This window comes from Pelophylax lessonae (genome assembly GCF_965119305.1).
Source record: "Pelophylax lessonae genome assembly, chromosome: 3".
NCBI lineage: Eukaryota > Metazoa > Chordata > Amphibia > Anura > Ranidae > Pelophylax > Pelophylax lessonae.
Window position 1 is genome coordinate 319,165,830 of NC_138770.1, and position 20,045 is coordinate 319,185,874.

The 20,045-nt window shown below is 46.3% G+C and overlaps 1 protein-coding gene across 2 annotated transcripts in view; it reads right to left on the bottom strand.

Annotated features, from left to right (window-relative positions):
- The window catches only part of EPHB3 (EPH receptor B3), an 86,348-nt gene extending 69,085 nt beyond the window's left edge, over nt 1–17,263 (bottom strand). For both annotated transcript variants that reach the window (XM_082249035.1, XM_082249034.1), the window contains exon 1: nt 16,745–17,263. In XM_082249035.1, coding sequence (XP_082105161.1) covers nt 16,745–16,820 — 76 coding nt within the window. In that variant the 5' untranslated portion in view covers nt 16,821–17,263. The remainder of the gene's footprint in view (nt 1–16,744) is intronic.
- Nucleotides 17,264–20,045: the final 2,782 nt, after the last annotated feature.

Below are 20,045 nucleotides of genomic sequence, written 5' to 3' on the forward strand. Positions count from 1 at the left end.
GCACATTCCACAAATTCCATGTAGATGTATAATAGGTGGGCTATACAAATGCTCATAGCAATTATAAGTTGCAAAATTAGATAATCAGACTAGATGCCTAGAAAAAACACATTCTCCCACCAGAGACGTTTGACGAGACCCTCAAATTCTAGTTGTGCCAACTAATTTGGGCATGTTTCGCCACACAGTGCAAAGAACACCGATATGTACGTTGCCTAAAACAACCAATCAGAAATGATCTTTCTCCAGGCAGGTATCAGACGTATAGTTTTACAGCCACACCTAACCACAGGATGACATTGCTAAAAGTAGATCACAAGCAGACATGTGCCAAGTCTGCTGGTTGGATCGTGCATGAAAGAGTGACTCCAGGTGACCCTGAAGGGGAAAGGAGCCACCCTAGAAATGGACAAGGCACTCAACCACTTAGGCCCCTTTCACACTTGTACGACTTGTCCTGCGATTTGGGACTACAAAGTTGCATGAGAAGTAGTACTCCATGATTTCCAATGAGTACCATTTCAAAGTAGTCCCTGCACAACTTTGTGACGATTTTAACGTGTTTGGAGGTCCATAGGCATTGCTTCAAGTCCAGTCAAAATCACATCAATAATCGCTGTAAAACCGTGGCAGAAAAAAAAAACGGAATTTTTGTAAAATCTTACCTGTAAAATTCCTTTCTCTGAGTCCTCCGACAGTCGCCGCCTCTTCATATTCGTCACATATGGGGTATTAGACTTTGCTCCGAAGGAGTAGCTAGGCAACAGAATATGTTAACAATAAAGCTTTAACATATCCCACCCTCAAGGGGTGGTCCCCTCAGTCAATACCCTCCTACTTCCTGCAACCATATCTCAGTTTTAGTGGAATAGCAGTAGAGTATACATTCAAACCCCAAAAGAGGGGCGGGGGCGGCGACTGTCGGAGGACTCAGAGAAAGGAATTTTACAGGTAAGATTTTACAAAAATTCCGTTTTCTCTTACGTCCTCCGACAGTCGCCGCCTCTTCATATTCGTCACATATGGGGACGTCCCAAAGCAGTGCAAACATGAGGGGTGGGAAACGCATCCGCGCCGAAAGGCAACGCAGTCTCCACATCAAAGAAAGGAACCTTACCAAAGGAAGGAAACTAGCTGGGCAACAGCAAAAATAAGTGCTCAACAGGAGCAACAACCCAGGAAAAGACAAAAAACCAGGGGATACAAAACTTATCCCAACAGCCAGGAGTCCCCAACAAGGGACCCTAGGGAACAGCCGCACTAAGAACCTTGCGGCCAAAGGAAGCATCCGCCGATGCCTGAACATCTACTTTGTAGAATTTTGTGAAAGTGTGCACGGTCGACCAAGTCGCCGCCTTACACACCTGGGCTACAGAAGCCCCATGACGACAGGCCCAAGACGTACTCAGAGATCTAGTAGAGTGCGCCTTCACAGGCACAGGGGGAACCTTCCCCTGCAAGGCATAAGCCTGTTCAATGGTCTGCCTGATCCATTTGGCAATGGTAGAGGCGGAAGCCGCCATGCCCTTCCGAGGACCCTCTGGAAGAACAAACAAGGAGTCCGTCTTTCGAAAAGACTCAGTCGATTTAAGGTAAACCCTAATCGCTCGAACAACATCCAGAGAATGCAATCTCACCTCCTTAGGATGTTTAGGCTTCGTGCACAACGAAGGCAAAACAATATCCTCGTTAAGATGGAATTCCGAAACTCGTTTCGGCAGAAAAGAAGGATTAGGTCGCAAGACCACCTTATCCAAATGAACAACCAGGTACGGAGACTTGCAGGACAAAGCCGCCAGTTCCGACACTCTGCGAGCCGAAGTGATCGCCACCAAAAAGGCGACCTTTTTGGACAACATAGACAACGAGATCTCCCTGATCTGTTCAAAAGGAGCACGTTGTAACACAGACAGGACTAGATTCAAGTCCCAAGGGGGCAAGGGATCCCTCCTAGGAGGAACCAGATGCCGCACACCCTAAATAAAAGTGCCAACCAAGGAGTTGGAAGCTACGGGACGTAGAAACAGAACGGCCAGCGCAGACACCTGACCCTTTATCGTAGCCAGCGCCAAACGCTGATCGACACCCGTCTGAAGGAAAGACAGCACACGGGAAACCGAGTACGTGCGGGGTGAAAACCCCCTGGACTCACACCAGGCAAAATAGGCCTTCCAAGTACGGTAATAAACCTTTCCCGAGGAAGACTTCCTCGCGTTGATCAAGGCATGAACAACCTCTGGAGAGAGACCCTTCTCCTTCAGGACCTCGGTCTCAACAGCCAGGCCGTCAAAGCCAGCGACTGTAAAGCAGGATGGTAAATCGGTCCTTGAGACAGTAGATCGTCCCGAAGAGGCAGACGCCAGGGGGCGTCGACCGCCAGATTCACGAGGTCTGCGTACCAGGACCGGCGAGGCCAGTCCGGTGCCACAAGAATCACCGTGCTGCGTTCCGAGTGTAACCTGCGAAGGAACCGGGACAGCAACTGAATCGGTGGAAACGCGTACATCAGCCTGTACTGATGCCACGGGGCCACTAACGCGTCCGACGCGTCCGCCCGAGGGTCGCGCGTCCTTGCCACGAACCTCTTCACCTTGTAGTTGAGGCGAGACGCGAACAGGTCCACATCTGGAAGACCCCACTTCGCGCACAACATCTGGAAGACAGCCGGGTGGAGAGACCATTCCCCCTGATCCAGGGTCTGGCGACTCAGATAGTCCGCCTGCCAGTTCTCCACTCCCGGAATGTGAACCGCCGTTATCGCCGGGACATGAGTCTCGGCCCAAGACAGAATGTCGGCCACTTCTCGAGCCGCTCGGGCACTCCTGGTGCCCCCTTGGTGGTTGATGTAGGCCACCGCCGTGGCATTGTCCGTCTGCACCCGAACCGGGCAGCCCTGCAGCCGGTCCGTCCAGCGATGAAGACAGAGCCTTATCGCACGCAATTCCAGAATGTTGATCGGGAGGGAAGACTCCCCCTCCGACCAGGTCCCCTGGGCGGACAAAACGCCCAGAACACCACCCCAGCCCGACAGGCTGGCATCCGTGGTGATTATCGTCCACGAGATCGGACGAAACGACTTGCCCCCGGACACCAACGGGGACTGGAGCCACCACAGGAGGTTTTCCCTGGTGCGATGACTCAACGAGATCTGAAGATCCAGAGATTGAGGTCGCCCGTCCCACTTGGACAAGATCTCCGCTTGGAGACCCCGCGTGTGAAACTGCGCGAAAGGAATCGCCTCGAAAGCCGAGACCATCAATCCCAGACATCTCATACACGTCCGCAGAGACGAGTTCGGAACGTCCCTGAGGGACCTGACTTCCTCCTGAAGAGTCCTGAGTTTGTCTTCCGCCAGGAAGACCTACGCCTGCACCGAGTCCAGTATCATTCCCAGATAGGGAAGACGAACCGACGGACTCAGAGTCGACTTTGGAACATTTATCGTCCAACCGAACTCCTGCAGAGTTTGCATCGTGACAGACAGGTCCTTCTCCAGACCCTGACTGGTCGCAGACCGAATCAGAATGTCGTCCAGATACCCCAGGACAGAAATGCCCTGGGCTCTCAATAATGCCAGAACCGGTGCAAGCACCTTGGTGAAGACCCGCGGAGCCGAGGCGAGCCCAAAGGGCAACGCCACGAACTGGTAGTGATCCTCCGCAATGGCAAATCGAAGGTAGCTCTGATGACCCTCGAATATGGGGATGTGAAGATACGCATCCTTCAAATCGATGGAGGCCATGAATTCCCCCGGAACCAGGGCAGCCACCACCGAGCGCAGGGATTCCATGCGGAACTTGCGAACCCGCACAGAGCGGTTCAGAGCTTTCAAGTCCAGAATTGGACGAACCTTGCCCTCCTTTCTGGGCACAGTGAACAGATTGGAATAAAACCCCCGAAATCTGTCCCGATGAGGCACCGGAACCACCACTCCCTGAGCCCTCAGGTCCCGCACCGCCAGGCGCAGATCCCGCAGGCGCTCTGGAGACAGTTGTAGATTTGAGGGAAAAAATCTGCTCTCTGGCCGAGAGAGAAACTCGATCTTGTAACCAGATCGAACGATTTCCAGAACCCATCTGTCCCGCACACGGGCCAACCAGGGCTGAAGAAAACCGAGCAAGCGTCCCCCCACCCCAAAACTGGGTGAGGGCGCCCCTTCAGGCCGAACTGTTATGGGCCGCAGGTCCGGATTGGCCGGACTTCTGTTTTCCAGACCAGGGCTTCTTCTGAGAGCCCTGGCCCTTGAACGGTTTGCCCTTGTAGTGCGGCCGAAAGGCACGAAAGGACCCCTGAGGGGGCCGAAAATTAGCATGCTTCTTCCCAGAAGCCCCCTTAGCCTTGGGGAAATGGGGCAAGAGAGTGCTCTTACCCCCAGTAATCCCCTTAATCAACACATCCAGGGACTCCCCAAAAAGGCGAGACCCATCATAAGGCAGATTGGCTAAGGTTTTACGTGAAGATTGGTCCACCGACCAACATTTCAACCAAACCAGGCGGCGAGACAACACCGCCACGCTGTGCACACGCGCGGCCAACGGAATCAGGTCCAGGTCCGCATCACACAGATACATGACACCCTGGTGGATCTGATCCACCATATCCAGGGTCGCCGCCGAGGCCGAATCGGCCACTAGGACGCGCCTAAGCATCTGCGTCCAACTTGCGATCGCCTGGGCCGCCATGAGAGAAGCAAACAGAGCCTGAAGCATAGAACCCGTAACAGAATAAGTATGACGGGCAAGAGACTCCAGTCTCCTATCCGTGGCATCACGGAAAATAGGGGATCCCTCTGCCGGGATCGCAGTGGCTATGTTCAAAACCGCAATAGCATGATCTACTGGCGGAGGCACACACCACCGTTCATCAGTGGCAGGCGAGAAAGGATAACGCAGCTTAAATTTACTTGGTACCGCAAAAGGCTTGCGCAAATCGCGCCATTGGTCCTTAACAGCGCGCTGAAAATCAGCATTGCAGGGAAAGACCTGCGGCGTCCTGCGTTTTCTCTGCGTCCCATAAGCCGCCAAGGCAGCTGGGGGACACACCTCGTCCTGCAAACGTAGCGTCTGCTTAATGGAAGCAATCAACTCATCCATGATTGCAAGCTCTTCAGGCGAGCCAGGGGGAGAATTATCAACCCCCTCAACTTCAGCCTCTACCTCAGACCCCACTAGATCCAGAGAGGAGCGGGACCCCGATAGGGGGGTCCCCGCCAGAACAGCCCCATCACCTTCACCCTCAGAATCAGAGGACAGAGCAACTCTGGGCCGTTTAGTAGATTGAGCAGCCACCAGCATTTGCACCTGTGCAGCAAGGCCAGCCACAATAGTGGCCAAATCCCCCCCTGGGGGGGAAACAGCGGTCCCCTGGCTTTCCACCAAGACTGTGGGAAATTTGCCCTCCTGAGAATCCATTGCCCCTGTATGCCAGACAACCAAGGGTTAACTGCCCCCTTACAGCAAGCGCGGCAAGCGCAGCCCACCGCACCACACTCAGGCACAATGAGACCCCCACAGGGAATATACAGACTGAATACAGGCAATGGAACACAGGAATAGAAGGATAAAACCTGAGGAGACTCCGCTGCAGCTGCTGCCTCGATCGGTGCTTCCAGGAGAGAGGAAGTGATGCTGCCAGGGCGCTCTATGTAAGCCTATGGAGGCTACAAGAAAATGGCCGCCGTGCATGTAAACCATGCGGCCGGAGCGGGCGCCGGTAAAATGGCGCCGTTTGGCGCCGAAAACGCCGCTCCACAGTGCATAAAATCACACACAATATCATCCCATAATATGGATACATGTTAGATCGCCGCAGCGATCGCTGTATATGCCCCAACATGCCATTAAAAACATGCCCCACAGCACACAGCTCCTCACACTGCCCAGCCTGACATACTCAGTGTCATACAGCTCCCCCCCCCCCTTGCAGCCCACAGCATGCAGCCGAGAGATAGGGAGACAAGCAGTGTGATTAAAGGCAGGTTACACAGTCCCAGACTGAGACCCCCCCAGACAGACAGGTCCCCACATAGATACACTTACCTCACATGGCGTGGGGAACCCGCACAGGCGAACAAGCCGCTGCACATGAGGCAGGGAGAGTCGCTACTCAAGACGCACACAATGGCGGTTCAGAAACCGCACAGCGTCCGGTGAGGTAGCCACCTCACCAATCATCCCTGCACCGAACAGGGATGGGTCGTTCACCGTGCCAGGAGCGTTACCTGGCTGAACGCTCGATGGCAGACTGGGAAGCCACTGACCCACGACCTGCGACCAGGGGGATCAGCCCGAGACCCAGTCCGCATGATCCTCTTCGTCCGAAGAACTAACTAATGCTGACAAAAATAACAGCTAAGTAAAGGTAGAGAGAAAACTCAAACAAAATATCAAAAAGAAGAAAGAGTCTGGGACAAAAAGTCCCAGCACAGAGAGAGCCAGCCACTCCTGACAAGCTAGACATTAAAACTGGGATATGGTTGCAGGAAGTAGGAGGGTATTGACTGAGGGGACCACCCCTTGAGGGTGGGATATGTTAAAGCTTTATTGTTAACATATTCTGTTGCCTAGCTACTCCTTCGGAGCAAAGTCTAATACCCCATATGTGACGAATATGAAGAGGCGGCGACTGTCGGAGGACGTAAGAGAAAAAAATATTGCGTGACTTTTAGGTCACAAGTGTGAAAGGGCCTAAACTAAAAACAGTAAAGTTAGCCCAATTTTTTTGTATATTGTGAAAGATGTCACGCCTTGTTACGGTTTAAAATTGCGCACATTCGTGGAATGACAACAAACTACAGTACTTTAAAAATCTCCATAGGCGATGCCTACATTTTTTTTTTTTTCTAACAGTTACCAGTTTAGAGGACCTACAGAGGAGGTCTTTTTCTAGAATTATTGCTCTCACTCATCAATCATGGCAATACCCTACATGTGTGATTTTAACACCGTTTTCATTTGCGGGCACGACTTACGTATGGGTTTTCTTTCGTGCGCGAGATTACGGCGAACTGGGCGCTTTCATTTTTTTTTCCCTATTTTATATTTTTAACACGGTTTAAAAAAAAAAAAAAAAAAATGAAATAAAAATGATCACTTTTATTGCAGTCACAAGGAATGTAAACATCCCTTGTGACAGTAATAGGCAGTCACAGGTACTCTTTATGGAGGGATATGGGGTCTAAAAGACCCCTCCACTGCACTTCAAAGTATTCAAATGCCGAAATCTGCATTTTTAAATACTGTCAGTTTTTTTAAATTGGCGCCATTGGCAGCCGAGTAAACCGGAAGTGACATCGCTTCCGGGGTACATGATCAGAGACCCAATCGAAGTCGAATTTGGCTTCGTTCGGGTCTTCAAACAGCCGAAGGACGTGCCGGCTGGGACAGGAGACCCGGGCAGAGCTGCGGAAGGCAGCACGTCCCCTCCCGCTTGCTGGGATAAAGGCCGAGCGGCTGCTGAGCCGCATCAGCTGTTGTCGTCTAAAAGCCGACCCGGCTCTAAAAAACGGTACCGGGGTGATGCCTGCAGCTGTGCCTTACTGTGCTTATCTGGATTTCTCCAGAGTGAACTTGCAGGAGGGGCGAGGATCTGTGCATACAGGATCACACAGCCTTTTTACACAATGCAGAGAGCATTAATCACTTAAGTGGGGTACACACTAGTAGAAAATCTGCCGAAAATTCCCATCCGAGGTAAAATCGTACAATTTTCAGCTAGTGTGTACACAACTTTCAGCAGCCGATGCCGACATTTTCAACGAAAAAAAAAAAATGGAGGGACAAACACTAAAATTTTTATCGTCCATCCCCAGACGACCAATTTTCGTTTAATGTGTATGCAGTACGTCCGCAAAAAAATCGGATACGAAAGACCACGCATGATCTGAAGTTGCTGACGACCCGGAAGTCTAGGAACAAAATGTCCCAAAAAAAAAAACTGGACGAGAAATTTCATGAACATTATGCACTGTCAACTAAAAAACGGTTATGACCGCTGAGCATGAGAGAGAAAAATTTGGGAGGATATATTGTCTGATTTTCATCAAGTGTGTACGAGCCTTTAGGGTCCTTTCAAAGGGGCAGTCCGTATCTCCGTTTTTCCTCCCATCCGTTTGCAGATGATAAAACGGACATAATGTATGTCTATGGGATTGCGGACGCTAGCGGATGACCATCCGCTGACATCCGTTCTGCGTCCATTCCGTTCCGTTTTTTGAGACGGAAGAGAACCCTATTTTTCTTCCGTTTAAAAAATGAAACGGACACAAAAACGGATGTCAGCGGATGTGATCCGCTAACGTCCGCAATCCCATAGACATCCATTATGTTCTTTTTTCATCCACAAACGCATGGATGAAAAAAAAACAGACATACAGAACTGAACCTACTAAAGTGTCATCAGTGTCCGTTTAAAAAAAAAAAAAAAAAAAAAAAAAGGCACTGAGTGAAACAAAAAACATAGCTGGCCGTGTGAAAGGACCCAAAAGTTACACAGTAAGTATAACAAGCATGCTATTCTGCAGCTATAGACAGATTTTACTGTAGTGGGTTTAGTAGTCCTCTCTACAAGCAGATGTTGCAAAAAAATTGAAAAAAAATATATATATAAAAAAAAAATAAAATAAAAAGGCATTTAGTATCAGTTTGAACAGGGGTCAATCAGATTGTCACGGTAATACACAAACTGAGTGAGATTCCAGGACACTATGTGGTCTTTAGCATGTATTTCTGAATATTGGAGTGTTCTTCTAGTAGCAAGTTCGCAGACTACATTGTAACAAACTTTTGAGTTCCTAAATAAATTCAGATCACAGCACTTGTATAAGCAATAAGCATCACCAATGTCCTCTATCCTATTAAAAGTCCACAAGACTGATGCCTATATATATATATATATATATATATATATATATATATATATATATATATATATATATATATATATATATATATATATATATATATATATATATATATATATATATACACACATATATATATACACACACACACACACACACACACACACACACACACACACACACACACACACACATACATATACACACACACACACAGCACAAGAATTATTTTACAGCGTAAGCTAGCCTATTCAACCACTGCCTTAATGATGAAAAAAAGTCTAAGGAACAGCCACACACTACATAACTACAACAAGGTACCAAATGTCGCATCTACTTTCTACTAAGCCAACAGATAAAACAGCCAGCATCTACTCAAACACCAAACTGACATCAAAAGAACTGGGAAAACCCCTGTATCCTCCTCCAACTGAAACTGCAAACCAACACCACAGGAATGTAAAAACATCCCAAGGCACATGTAGCCCAGAAACATCAGCGGAATGAGTCAACATCCCAACACACAACAAACCAACAACTCGGGACAGTCCTCGTCCCCACCATCTGGGTGAAAATCAACCAAACACCTCACAGACAGACAAAAAAATCCACACACCCACAGAAAATCTCCACTGACTCTGCAAAGCCTTCCACCTTCTTATACCTGAGAGCCAAAAGACATAACATACCTATCTTGGTTTATCTACATGAAATACCTAACACTGGCTACAAAGGTCTGGAGCACTTCTAAAGCTCGTACACATGCAGGCACCTTCAAAGAGGTGATACTATCAGGTCACACCAATTCCTTCAAATGTCAGTTTATGTTTCTTCTATATAATCAAAAGGGCAACATTACACAGCACATTTACAGCACTGTAATAACACGGTACGTGTGTGGATGCTGGCCGGAACAACTGGAACCCAACTGGACTCCAGAAACAAGTACCTGAGCCATTGTAAGAAGCAATACACCAATTTCCCCAACCTGGGAGCGACTTGCATTGACTGCCATTATGTGAAGTCCCTGCAAGTCGCGCCGAAGTCGCGGTGCGCGCTGTGCACCACGACTTCACAGGTCGCCCCCTCGAAGTCAGATCGCCTCAGTGTGAACCGGCTCTTACTGTGCCGAGACAGACCTGTCATCTGCCAGCTCAGCGGATCAATCCCCCGCTAAGCAAAGTGGAGTTTCCAGGGTGGAACGCCCGTGTGAAAGGACCCGAAGAGTTTCTTTTGAGCTACAAGCATTTTTGGCCCCAATAGACTTTAAAGCAGTATTAAACACTGCAAACTTTTTTTTTTTGGAATGTGCCCGCTACAGTTTTTTACCATAATATGCACTACATAATAGACCATTATTTTAGACAGACTTTTCTTTTAAACAAAGCCCTCCAGCACTGAGCTATCACCGCTTCCATCTCTACTTGGTCTTCCTTCTGCCGCTGACACCAAGATACACCGGACCGCCAGAGCCCCGTGCCGGAAAGTGAACTCCCGCACGCATGCGCGGGAGTTACGGTATTGCGGCTTCGGCCACTCACAGCACCGAACCGCCGAACCCGGAAGAGACGTCAAGGGATGAGGTCAGCTGCCTCAGTGGTGTCCGGGGGACTGTGTCTGGGCTTTGTTCTAAGGCAAGTATTTCATAATGTGCTAGTTTGCGATGCAGACTAGCACATTATGCCATTGTCCAGCAGGGTTTTTTTTTTTTGGGGGGATATAACTGCTTTAATATAAGCTTACCTGTACGACAAACTTAAAAATTAGAGTTTATTGCCACTTTAATGGCAGCACCTGAAAAGAAATATACTGTTTATTTTTCCCCTTTTAATTAGTTTTCTATTGATTACAAATAATTAAAAAATACACTCAAGCCTCAAACACCTGAAAAAAAGCCTGTAAAAAAATAAAATAAAAAAGCCGGAAAAATGACCAGACAAGAAGTTTAAATGTGAATGCAGCATTGGAGTAAACCAACACGTATTTCTTCCTTTGCTTCCATTTCAGATACAGCCTGTCACAAACACCTGACGCCTACACACAGACATCAGTTTTCAGCCACCAATCTGACCTGATGGTGGCCTGGAGAATCTTACTGCGGTCACCGGTTACCCTATCGAAACGTTGCTGCTTTTTATACTTTACTTTGTGTGTAAACTCAAAAGATATTAGTTATTTGCTTGCTTTTTATTTTACATTTTTACCGTGTAATTATGATATCCAGTTTCATCACCATTTATTAAAATAAAAAAAAAATTATATATTATATATATATATATATATATATATATATATATATATATATATATATATATATATATATATATATATATATATAAGAATATTTATTTAACAGCCTTTTTTTCCAATGAATGGAAGCAGGAGAAAGAATTCCCTTATGTTTTTTTTTTTTATCCACAAGTTCCAAGAACTAAAAGAAGCATAGTAAAGGGTTCAAACTTACCATCATAACTAGGCCCTTAAGGCTCAGATCTCACTAGTGTAACTAGAAAGTCACATGATTTACGGTGCAATTTTTGTTGCAAACAGAATGCGACTTAATAAAATCTATGACATTCAAGTTTCAAGAAAGTCACATCAAAGTAGTGCAGGAACATTTTTTGGCATGCAGCAGATAGAACGGTGGCCATGGAAATACATAGTTTTCACGTTGCACTAGTGAGAACGCAGCCTTAATCATTATTAATGGCATTTAGGTAAAATTTACATTTATAAATTAATTATATTTTTTTTCTATCAGAAGTCATCTTATCTAAAATATTACTTTATTTTCTCAGCAAGGTTGAACTTGATGGGCCTTTATATAGCAAACCAGCAGGAAAACCAAAAATGAATCCCTATGCAAAGTTGTTTTTTGCCATTTTAAGAAAGCCGCCACGTGATCTATGACAGACAAATCTGAGGCCATTAGTAAAGAATATTATAGTACCCTGCCATTGTGTTTGGCTAAATGTAACATTATGTCATGGAGCACCTGACATTCAATGCCTAGCATTCCAATCCAAAGCCAATGGGGTTGAATAATAAAAAAAAAAAAAAAAAAAAAAAAAAAAAAAAAAAAGTGAACTTGCTCAACTCTTTTTGTAATTTAACCCCAATATTGATATAATTGGATTACAAAACAGCTTCCTATAGCACCAGTTATATTCAATAGGTGATAAGTAAAATACAATACCATGTAGCACCCAGTCAGGGTTAAACTTTCAATACGCTGCCTGCAGTTAAATAAAATTTGATTGTTTGCTAAAAGTTCCAGGACTTTGCACATCATCATTATTCCACTTCACTAAATAAAGCGGCAGACTGCAGGCAGGGTCTACTTCTCATTTATGGTAAGATTATAAAACCAGCTCCAACTCTGAATTTTCAACATAAGAACTAAAAGCAGAATTCTCAGTAGGTAAAGTCCATCATCTTCAAACAACAGAAAAACTGAATTGTAGAGAGAAAAAAAAAGAAAATATTCAGTACGCCATAATTAAAAATGTGCTCATGCTTGCACAAAGTTAAAAATAGTAAAATCCTACCTACATAAATTGCTTAAAAAAAAAAACCTGCCTCATTTTTCGTGTTTAAAGGTAATACAATTCCAACTGACTCATCGTAACTCGCTAAGGCAAAGAGATTTGCAAGATTACGGAAAAAAAGAGAGCGATAGATAAGAACCACTCCCAGCCAACCAGGAGGAAAGTGAGGTTACATGATCACATAGCTCACCTGAGAAAATCACAGTGGAAATTTTTCAGGAACAGGGACAGAGCCCAATGAGTGACCATACAAGATAAGCTAGATGAAAAGTAGACCGCCTCGAAATTTAACTACGCAAAATAATGTAGAGTAATAACCTTTTAAAAGAAATAAATAAATAAAAATGACGATCTTGCTTTATACCACCTTGATCATAAATTATTCATAAGCAACAGGAAAGGAAAAAAAAAGAAAAATCATGAATATTCACAATCAGTTGAACTAATTAGTACACATACGGTTTGCACTAGATAAGCCTGAAAGAATAAGCGTAATTAAGGAAATGCGAAGAGTTTATTTTCCATGCGTTGAATCAGACTACACAATCTAACATCCTATGCAAACGTTTGCCTAATTCACCTTGGAAATCAGATTTTTTTTTTTTTTTAAAAGATTATAATGAGGAGGTGTGCAAACTGGAAAACAGTCACCAACTGTGTTCTAAAAATGTTACCACACCCTGTCCTTATCATGTATTCAAGAAGGATAAAGGCAAGAAAAGATGGGAGATAGGGAGGTTTTTTGGCAGGAAAGCAATTAGGAAGGCACAAAAGGTAAAAGAGGCCAAAGGAAATCAAACTTTACTATACTACAGTCCTGTCATTTATAGAAAATGCCTATCAATCATCTAAACAAGAGCTCTTCAACGTGTCCCAGGCACTGCTCAAAAGCTGTTAGAAAACACTCACGTATGTGTGTTGTTCAAACACATTGGAGAGTCAAAATTACTGCTAAGTGTAATAGATTGAAAAAAAAATAAATAGAAAAAAAATGAAGAATTTTGTTTCCCCGAGTATGCCCTATTTCTAATAGATGTCCTGATAGAAATCTTACAAAAGAAAAACGTCAAGCGCAGAGACAGCGTGTCTGGGCCATTAGCACTAACCAAACACCTAGGTTAACCCATACTTAAGCAGACCTAACCTTTTCAGTTCCCAAGATCATCACCAGCATTAATCTACAGGATCACATAGGCAAGAAGGTACTAAAGTAACAATTATGGAAAGTCATTATTAAAATGACATAAATAGGGAAGTCCACTGTTGTGAAAACACAATCTGTATTTTACAAATAGAAATACTTGCCCAAGAAAAATACAAAACAGTCAAAAAAGCCTGGGCAAAATTTTACAGCAGTTTCTAGAGAAATGGGGGTAGAGCTCTAGCTCAATGCACAGTATGATCCTGTTACACATGAACAAAGGCAGAAATAGCTAGCATAGATCTACAGATACTACACTGCATTAACACAGCCCTGTTATTTTAAGAGCAGCTGCGGACTGCTCACATCGCTTACAAACAGGATCAAAGGTGAAGAACCCTTTCCTCTACTGGGTCCCCCATCCATCACTCACTACATCATTGACATACTTCAGGGGAAAATAACTCATACCTGCAAGCACAGTGCAAATTAAAAGAAAAAAAAAAAGAAGGCGGCTTTTGATAACCTGTTGCTGCAGCTGTTGATGGAACTACAAATCCCAGCATGTCATAGCACTGAGACTTGTAATTACGCTACAAGGCTGATGTGCCCAGACTACATTTTTGTGGTTGACAATGGCTAGGTAATAGGAGACCAGACTGGCCCCTAAAACGAGGGAGTGGAGCACTTCTGCATACAGAAAAATAAAAGTAAATGATGGGGATAAGTTTAGTTTAATAGCTCCAATGAAGTCCAGCGGGGCCTAGGTCCCCTAATTATAAACCGGTTAGAGACAAACCTGCAACCAGATAAAGCAGACCACCACCTCCAGTGAAAATTAGAGGTGACACAACGCCACTCAGCACCCATCCAGTGTACTTCTATCATGGAAAGTAGACACTGCCCAGGCAGCAGCCACAGGTGCCATTAGATCTTATAGAATGGGGCAACTCTGGAATGGTGGTCACTCTATTGAATAGGGCAACTCTATAGAGATGGCCATAGTAGGGGAATACTCTATAGAAGGTAGGTACCATTATAGAAGGATCTATAAACTGGGGAAGACTGTCCAGAATGATGGTGACTTTATAGAATGGGGGAGAGGGGGTGGCCATAGCAGGGGAATACTCTATAGAAGGTAGGTAACCTTTACAGAAGGTGACTATCAAGAAGGATTTATAAACTGGGGAAGACTGTCCAGAATGGTGGTGACTTTATAGAATGGGGGAGAACGCTCTATAAAATGTGGAGACTCTACGGAATGATGATAAGGCTCAATAGAAGCCAATGATGGGTCTATGGAAATGGCGGGGACTCTATGGAATGAAAGGTGACCCTAATAAACAGGAACACTGTAAAAATGGGGAGACTCAATGGAATGGTGGTGAGGCTCAATAGAAGCCAATGATGCCTCTATAAAAGAGGGTAATAGGTCTATGGTAATGGCAGTGACTATGGAATGAAAGGTGACCCTATTGAATGGGAAGGCTCTATGGAATGGTGGTAAGGCTCAAAAAAAAGCCAATGATGGCTCTATAGAAGAGGGTGATGGGTCTATGGTAATGGTGGTGACTTTATAGAATGAAAGGTGACCCTATTGAACGGGAAGGCTCTATAAAATGGGGAGACTCTATGGAACGGTGGTAAGACTCAATAGAAGCCAATGAGGTCTCTATAAAAGAGGGCGATGGGTCTATGATAATGGTGGTGACTATGGAATGAAAGGTGACCCTATTGAACGGGAAGGCTCTATAAAATGGGGAGACTCTATGGAACGGTGGTAAGACTCAATAGAAGCCAATGAGGTCTCTATAAAAGAGGGCAATGGGTCTAGGATAATGGTGGTGACTAGGGAATGAAAGGTGACCCTATTAAACGGGAAGGCTCTAAAAAACAGGGGAAGGCTATAAGGAATAGGGGTGACTCTACAGAATGAGGTGGCTTTATAGACTATGAAAGGATGGGGATCACTACGGAAGGTAGGGGGTATCGCCATGGAAAGGAAGACTGTTATGGAAGGGGGGGGGGGAATCACTACAGATGGTTGAGGGGATCTTTACAAAAGAGGGAGATCACTATGGAAAGGGGGGGGGGGGTCACTACAAAAGGGGGATCATGGGATCATTACGGAAGGGGGGAAATGCCATGGAAGGTGGGGAGATCTTTAGAGAAAAGAGGCAGATCACTAAGGGGGGATTGCTACGAAAGGTGGGGTGGGATCACTATAGAAGGGGGGAAATTGCTACAGAAGGTGGGGGAGATCTTTAGATTAGATGGGGAGCATTACAGAAGGGGGGGAATTACTACAGAAAGGGGGGATGCTTAGAGAAGAGGGGGATCACTACAGAAGGGGGGGGGGATTACTACAGAAAGGGGGATGTTTAGAGAAGAGGGGGATCACTATAGAAGGGGGGGGTTACTACAGAAAGGGGGATGTTTAGAGAAGAGGGGGATCACTATAGAAGGGGGGGGGGTTACTACAGAAAGGGGGATGTTTAGAGAAGAGGGGGATCACTATAGAAGGGGGGGTTACTACAGAAAGGGGGATGTTTAGAGAAGAGGGGGATCACTATAGAAGGGGGGTTACTACAGAAAGGGGGATGTTTAGAGAAGAGGGGGGGATCACTATAGAAGGGGGGGGGGGGAATTGCTACAGAAGGTGGGGGGAATCTATAGGAAGACTACAGAGAGGGGGGTCTTTAGAGAAGAAGGGGATCACTATAGAAGGGGGGGGTTATACAGAAGGTGGGGGAATCTATAGGAAGACTACAGAGAGGGGGGGTCTTTAGAGAAGAAGGGGATCACTATAGAAGGGGGGGGGTTATACAGAAGGTGGGGGAATCTATAGGAAGACTAGAGAGAGGGGGGGTCTTTAGAGAAGAAGGGGATCACTATAGAAGGGGGGGGGGGTTATACAGAAGGTGGGGGGAATCTATAGGAAGACTAGAGAGAGGGGGGTCTTTAGAGAAGAAGGGGATCACTATAGAAGGTGGGGGAATCTTAAGAGAAGATAGGGAAGACTAGAGAAGGGAGGGAAATTGCTACGAAAAGTGTGTATGGGGATGTTTAGAGAAGAGGGGGGATCACTGTAGAAAGGTGGAGATCCCATGGAATTAGAAGCAGTCAGTCCCGGTATTATGAAGGCAGATCACGTAGTACGGAGCCCGGACACACATAGACGCCGGTGTCTCTCACCTTCCAGTCCTGTGACCCCCGCCAGCAGCCACATCAGCACGATGAGGCCGATCATGTCTAGGTGCCCCGCACACATCACTCCTCTCTCTATAAGCTCCGATCACCCGATCATCCAGGTGGATCCCAGGACACCGCTCCGCTCCGGGTGTAGATGCCGGCACACTCCTATTGGTCGCTGTGTAGATCCGATCCCAGACAAGTCCTCCCGATGTGTAGCCCGCGGGTGTGCACGGCTCTCTTTGTCCTCCCCCTCCCCGGCGGGTGTATCCGGCACACTATAGGTTCCCCGGGGTACACTCGTGCCACTTCGGCCCCCCGCGGGTGTTTACAGTCTCGTGGACCCCCCCCGCGGGTGTACTCGGGTAACTCCCGACCTCACACTGGCGAATCCCGCACTGCAGCCACAGCTCAGTCTGGGGGAGGGGGCGCGTCAATCACGGTGCTGGTTCCGCCCACATGCCCTGTCAGCAGTCCCCCTCTCCTATTGCTAGTCGGCTACCAGCGGAGGCTTCACCCAGATCGGCGCGGGACACGTGGGGAACTGAGCGGCGTGGGCGTGTCTTAGCGAAAAGATGAATTGAGTTGGGCGGGCTGAGATGCGCCGGCGCCCCGCCTTGGTCTTTTCATTGGCTGCTTTTTCCGTCGCCATGGCAATACGGTGGATGGGATGTCAATCACGGCCAGGGTATCAGCTGCGGCGAGCGGCCTCTGGCGGCTTAGAGGCGACACTACAGCCAAATGAAAGGCACAGAGGAAGGAATAAAAGAGGGAGTGCAGGAAATAGGAAAGGAATCATGAAAAGTGTGCGAGGATCATTAAAGGCGATCTATCATCGTTCTCATTTCATTTCCTCTGACTACGACTTCTGTCACAAAGTTCCTGATAGCCAGGACTCCGCCCTCTGTGGTGGTGACATGCCAGGCGTTAAACCATCTCCTCTGAATAGAGAGAAGACTTTTATTTCAGTATGGGGACTGAAAGATAAAGAAGCCCCCAACATTTTTATGGACGTGTTGCACAGATTTCTAGAATATTTTTTATACAATGAGAAATGATAATAGCTGACACTTGGCAAACACACCTTAACCCCTTACCTACTGGGCACTTTCACCCCCTTCCTGCCCAGGCCAATTTCCAGCTTTCAGCGCTCTCACATTTTGAGTGACAATTGTGCGGTCATGCTACACTGTACCCAAACGGAAATTCATCATTGTTTTCACACAAATAAAGCTTTCTTTGGCTGGTATTTGATCACTTCTGGGTTTTTTATGTTTTACTAAATAAACGAAAAAAGACCAAAAAGTTTGAAAAAATAAAAATAAAAAAGTTTTTTATAGTTATAACATTTTTCAAACAGGTCATTTTCTCCTTCACTGATGTGCGCTGATGAGGCTGCACTGATAGGCACTTTTTAGGCGGCATTGATGAGTACTTGTAGGTGGTACTGATGGGTACTGATGAGGCTGCACTGATAGGCACTTTTTAGGCAGCATTGATGAGTACTTATAGGTGGTACTGATGGGTACTGATGAGGCTGCACTGATAGGCACTGATTAGGCGGCATTGATGAGTACTTATAGGTGGTACTGATGGGTACTGATGAGGCTGCACTGATAGGCACTTTTTAGGCAGCATTGATGAGTACTTATAGGTGGTACTGATGGGTACTGACGAGGCTGCACTGATAGGCACTGATTAGGTGGCATTAATGAGTACTTGTAGGTGGTACTGATGAGGCTGCACTGATTAGGAGGCATTGATGAGTACTTATAGGTGGTACTGATGGGTACTGATGAGGCTGCACTGATAGGCACTGATTAGGCAGCATTGAGGAGTACTTATAGGTGGTACTGATGGGTACTGATGAGGCTGCACTGATAGGCACTGATTAGGCAGCATTGATGAGTACTTATAGGTGGTACTGATGGGTATTGATGAGACTGCACTGATAGGCACTGATTAGGCAGCATTGATGAGTACTTATAGGTGGTACTGATGGGTATTGATGAGACTGCACTGATAGGCACTGATTAGGCAGCATTGATGAGTACTTATAGGTGGTACTGATGGGTACTGATGAGACTGCACTGATAGGCACTGATTAGGCAGCATTGATGAGTACTTATAGGTGGTACTGATGGGTATTGATGAGACTGCACTGATAGGCACTGATTAGGCAGCATTGATGAGTACTTATAGGTGGTACTGATGGGTATTGATGAGACTGCACTGATAGGCACTGATTAGGCAGCATTGATGAGTACTTATAGGTGGTACTGATGGGTACTGATGAGACTGCACTGATAGGCACTGATTAGGCAGCATTGATGAGTACTTATAGGTGGTACTGATGGGTATTGATGAGACTGCACTGATAGGCACTGATTAGGCAGCATTGATGAGTACTTATAGGTGGTACTGATGGGTATTGATGAGACTGCACTGATAGGCACTGATTAGGCAGCATTGATGAGTACTTATAGGTGGTACTGATGGGTATTGATGAGACTGCACTGATAGGCACTGATTAGGCAGCATTGATGAGTACTTATAGGTGCTACTAATGGGTACTGATGAGGCTGCAGTGATGAGTACTGATAAGTGTCACTGATAAGGCTACACTGATAGACACCGATGAGGCTGCACTATTGGGTACTTATTAGTGATCGACCCATATTGGTTTTTTTAATGCCGATACCGATATTTTGGTCATCAGATATCGGTATCGGCTGATATCTGCCACTATTTTCACACATGTAAAAAAAACTTTTTATTATTTATTTTTTTTTTCTACAGGTACTCCTTGTGGAGGGACCTGGGGGTCTAAAAGACTCCAAACCCCTCCTCAGCACCAAAAAGCATTCAAAATGCCATGTTTGGCTGTTTTGAATGCTGTCAGTATTTTTAATTCGGCTCCGAGTACCCAGAAGTGATGTCATGACATCACTTCCAGAGACTCGGGTCTTCTCTTGGGCGGCGGTGGTGGAAGTGGAGGTAGGATGCCCGGTAGGACGGGAGACCCGGGAAGAGCTGCGGAAGGCGGCGGGAGGGGGGGCGTCCCCTCCCGCTCCTTTTAATGACAGCTGAGTGGCTTCTCAGTCGCATCGGTTGTCATTACAAGTCAGCCGACCATCGGCTATGGACACCGGTACCGGGGTGATGCCTTTAGCTGCAGGCTTCCCCCCGGTACATGCACTTTCCCTAAATATTGGCAATATCAGCAAATCAAAAGGCCGATTCTGATATATCAGGGAAAGTGCATATCGGCCCCCGATATATCAGTGTTGCCAATAATCGGTCA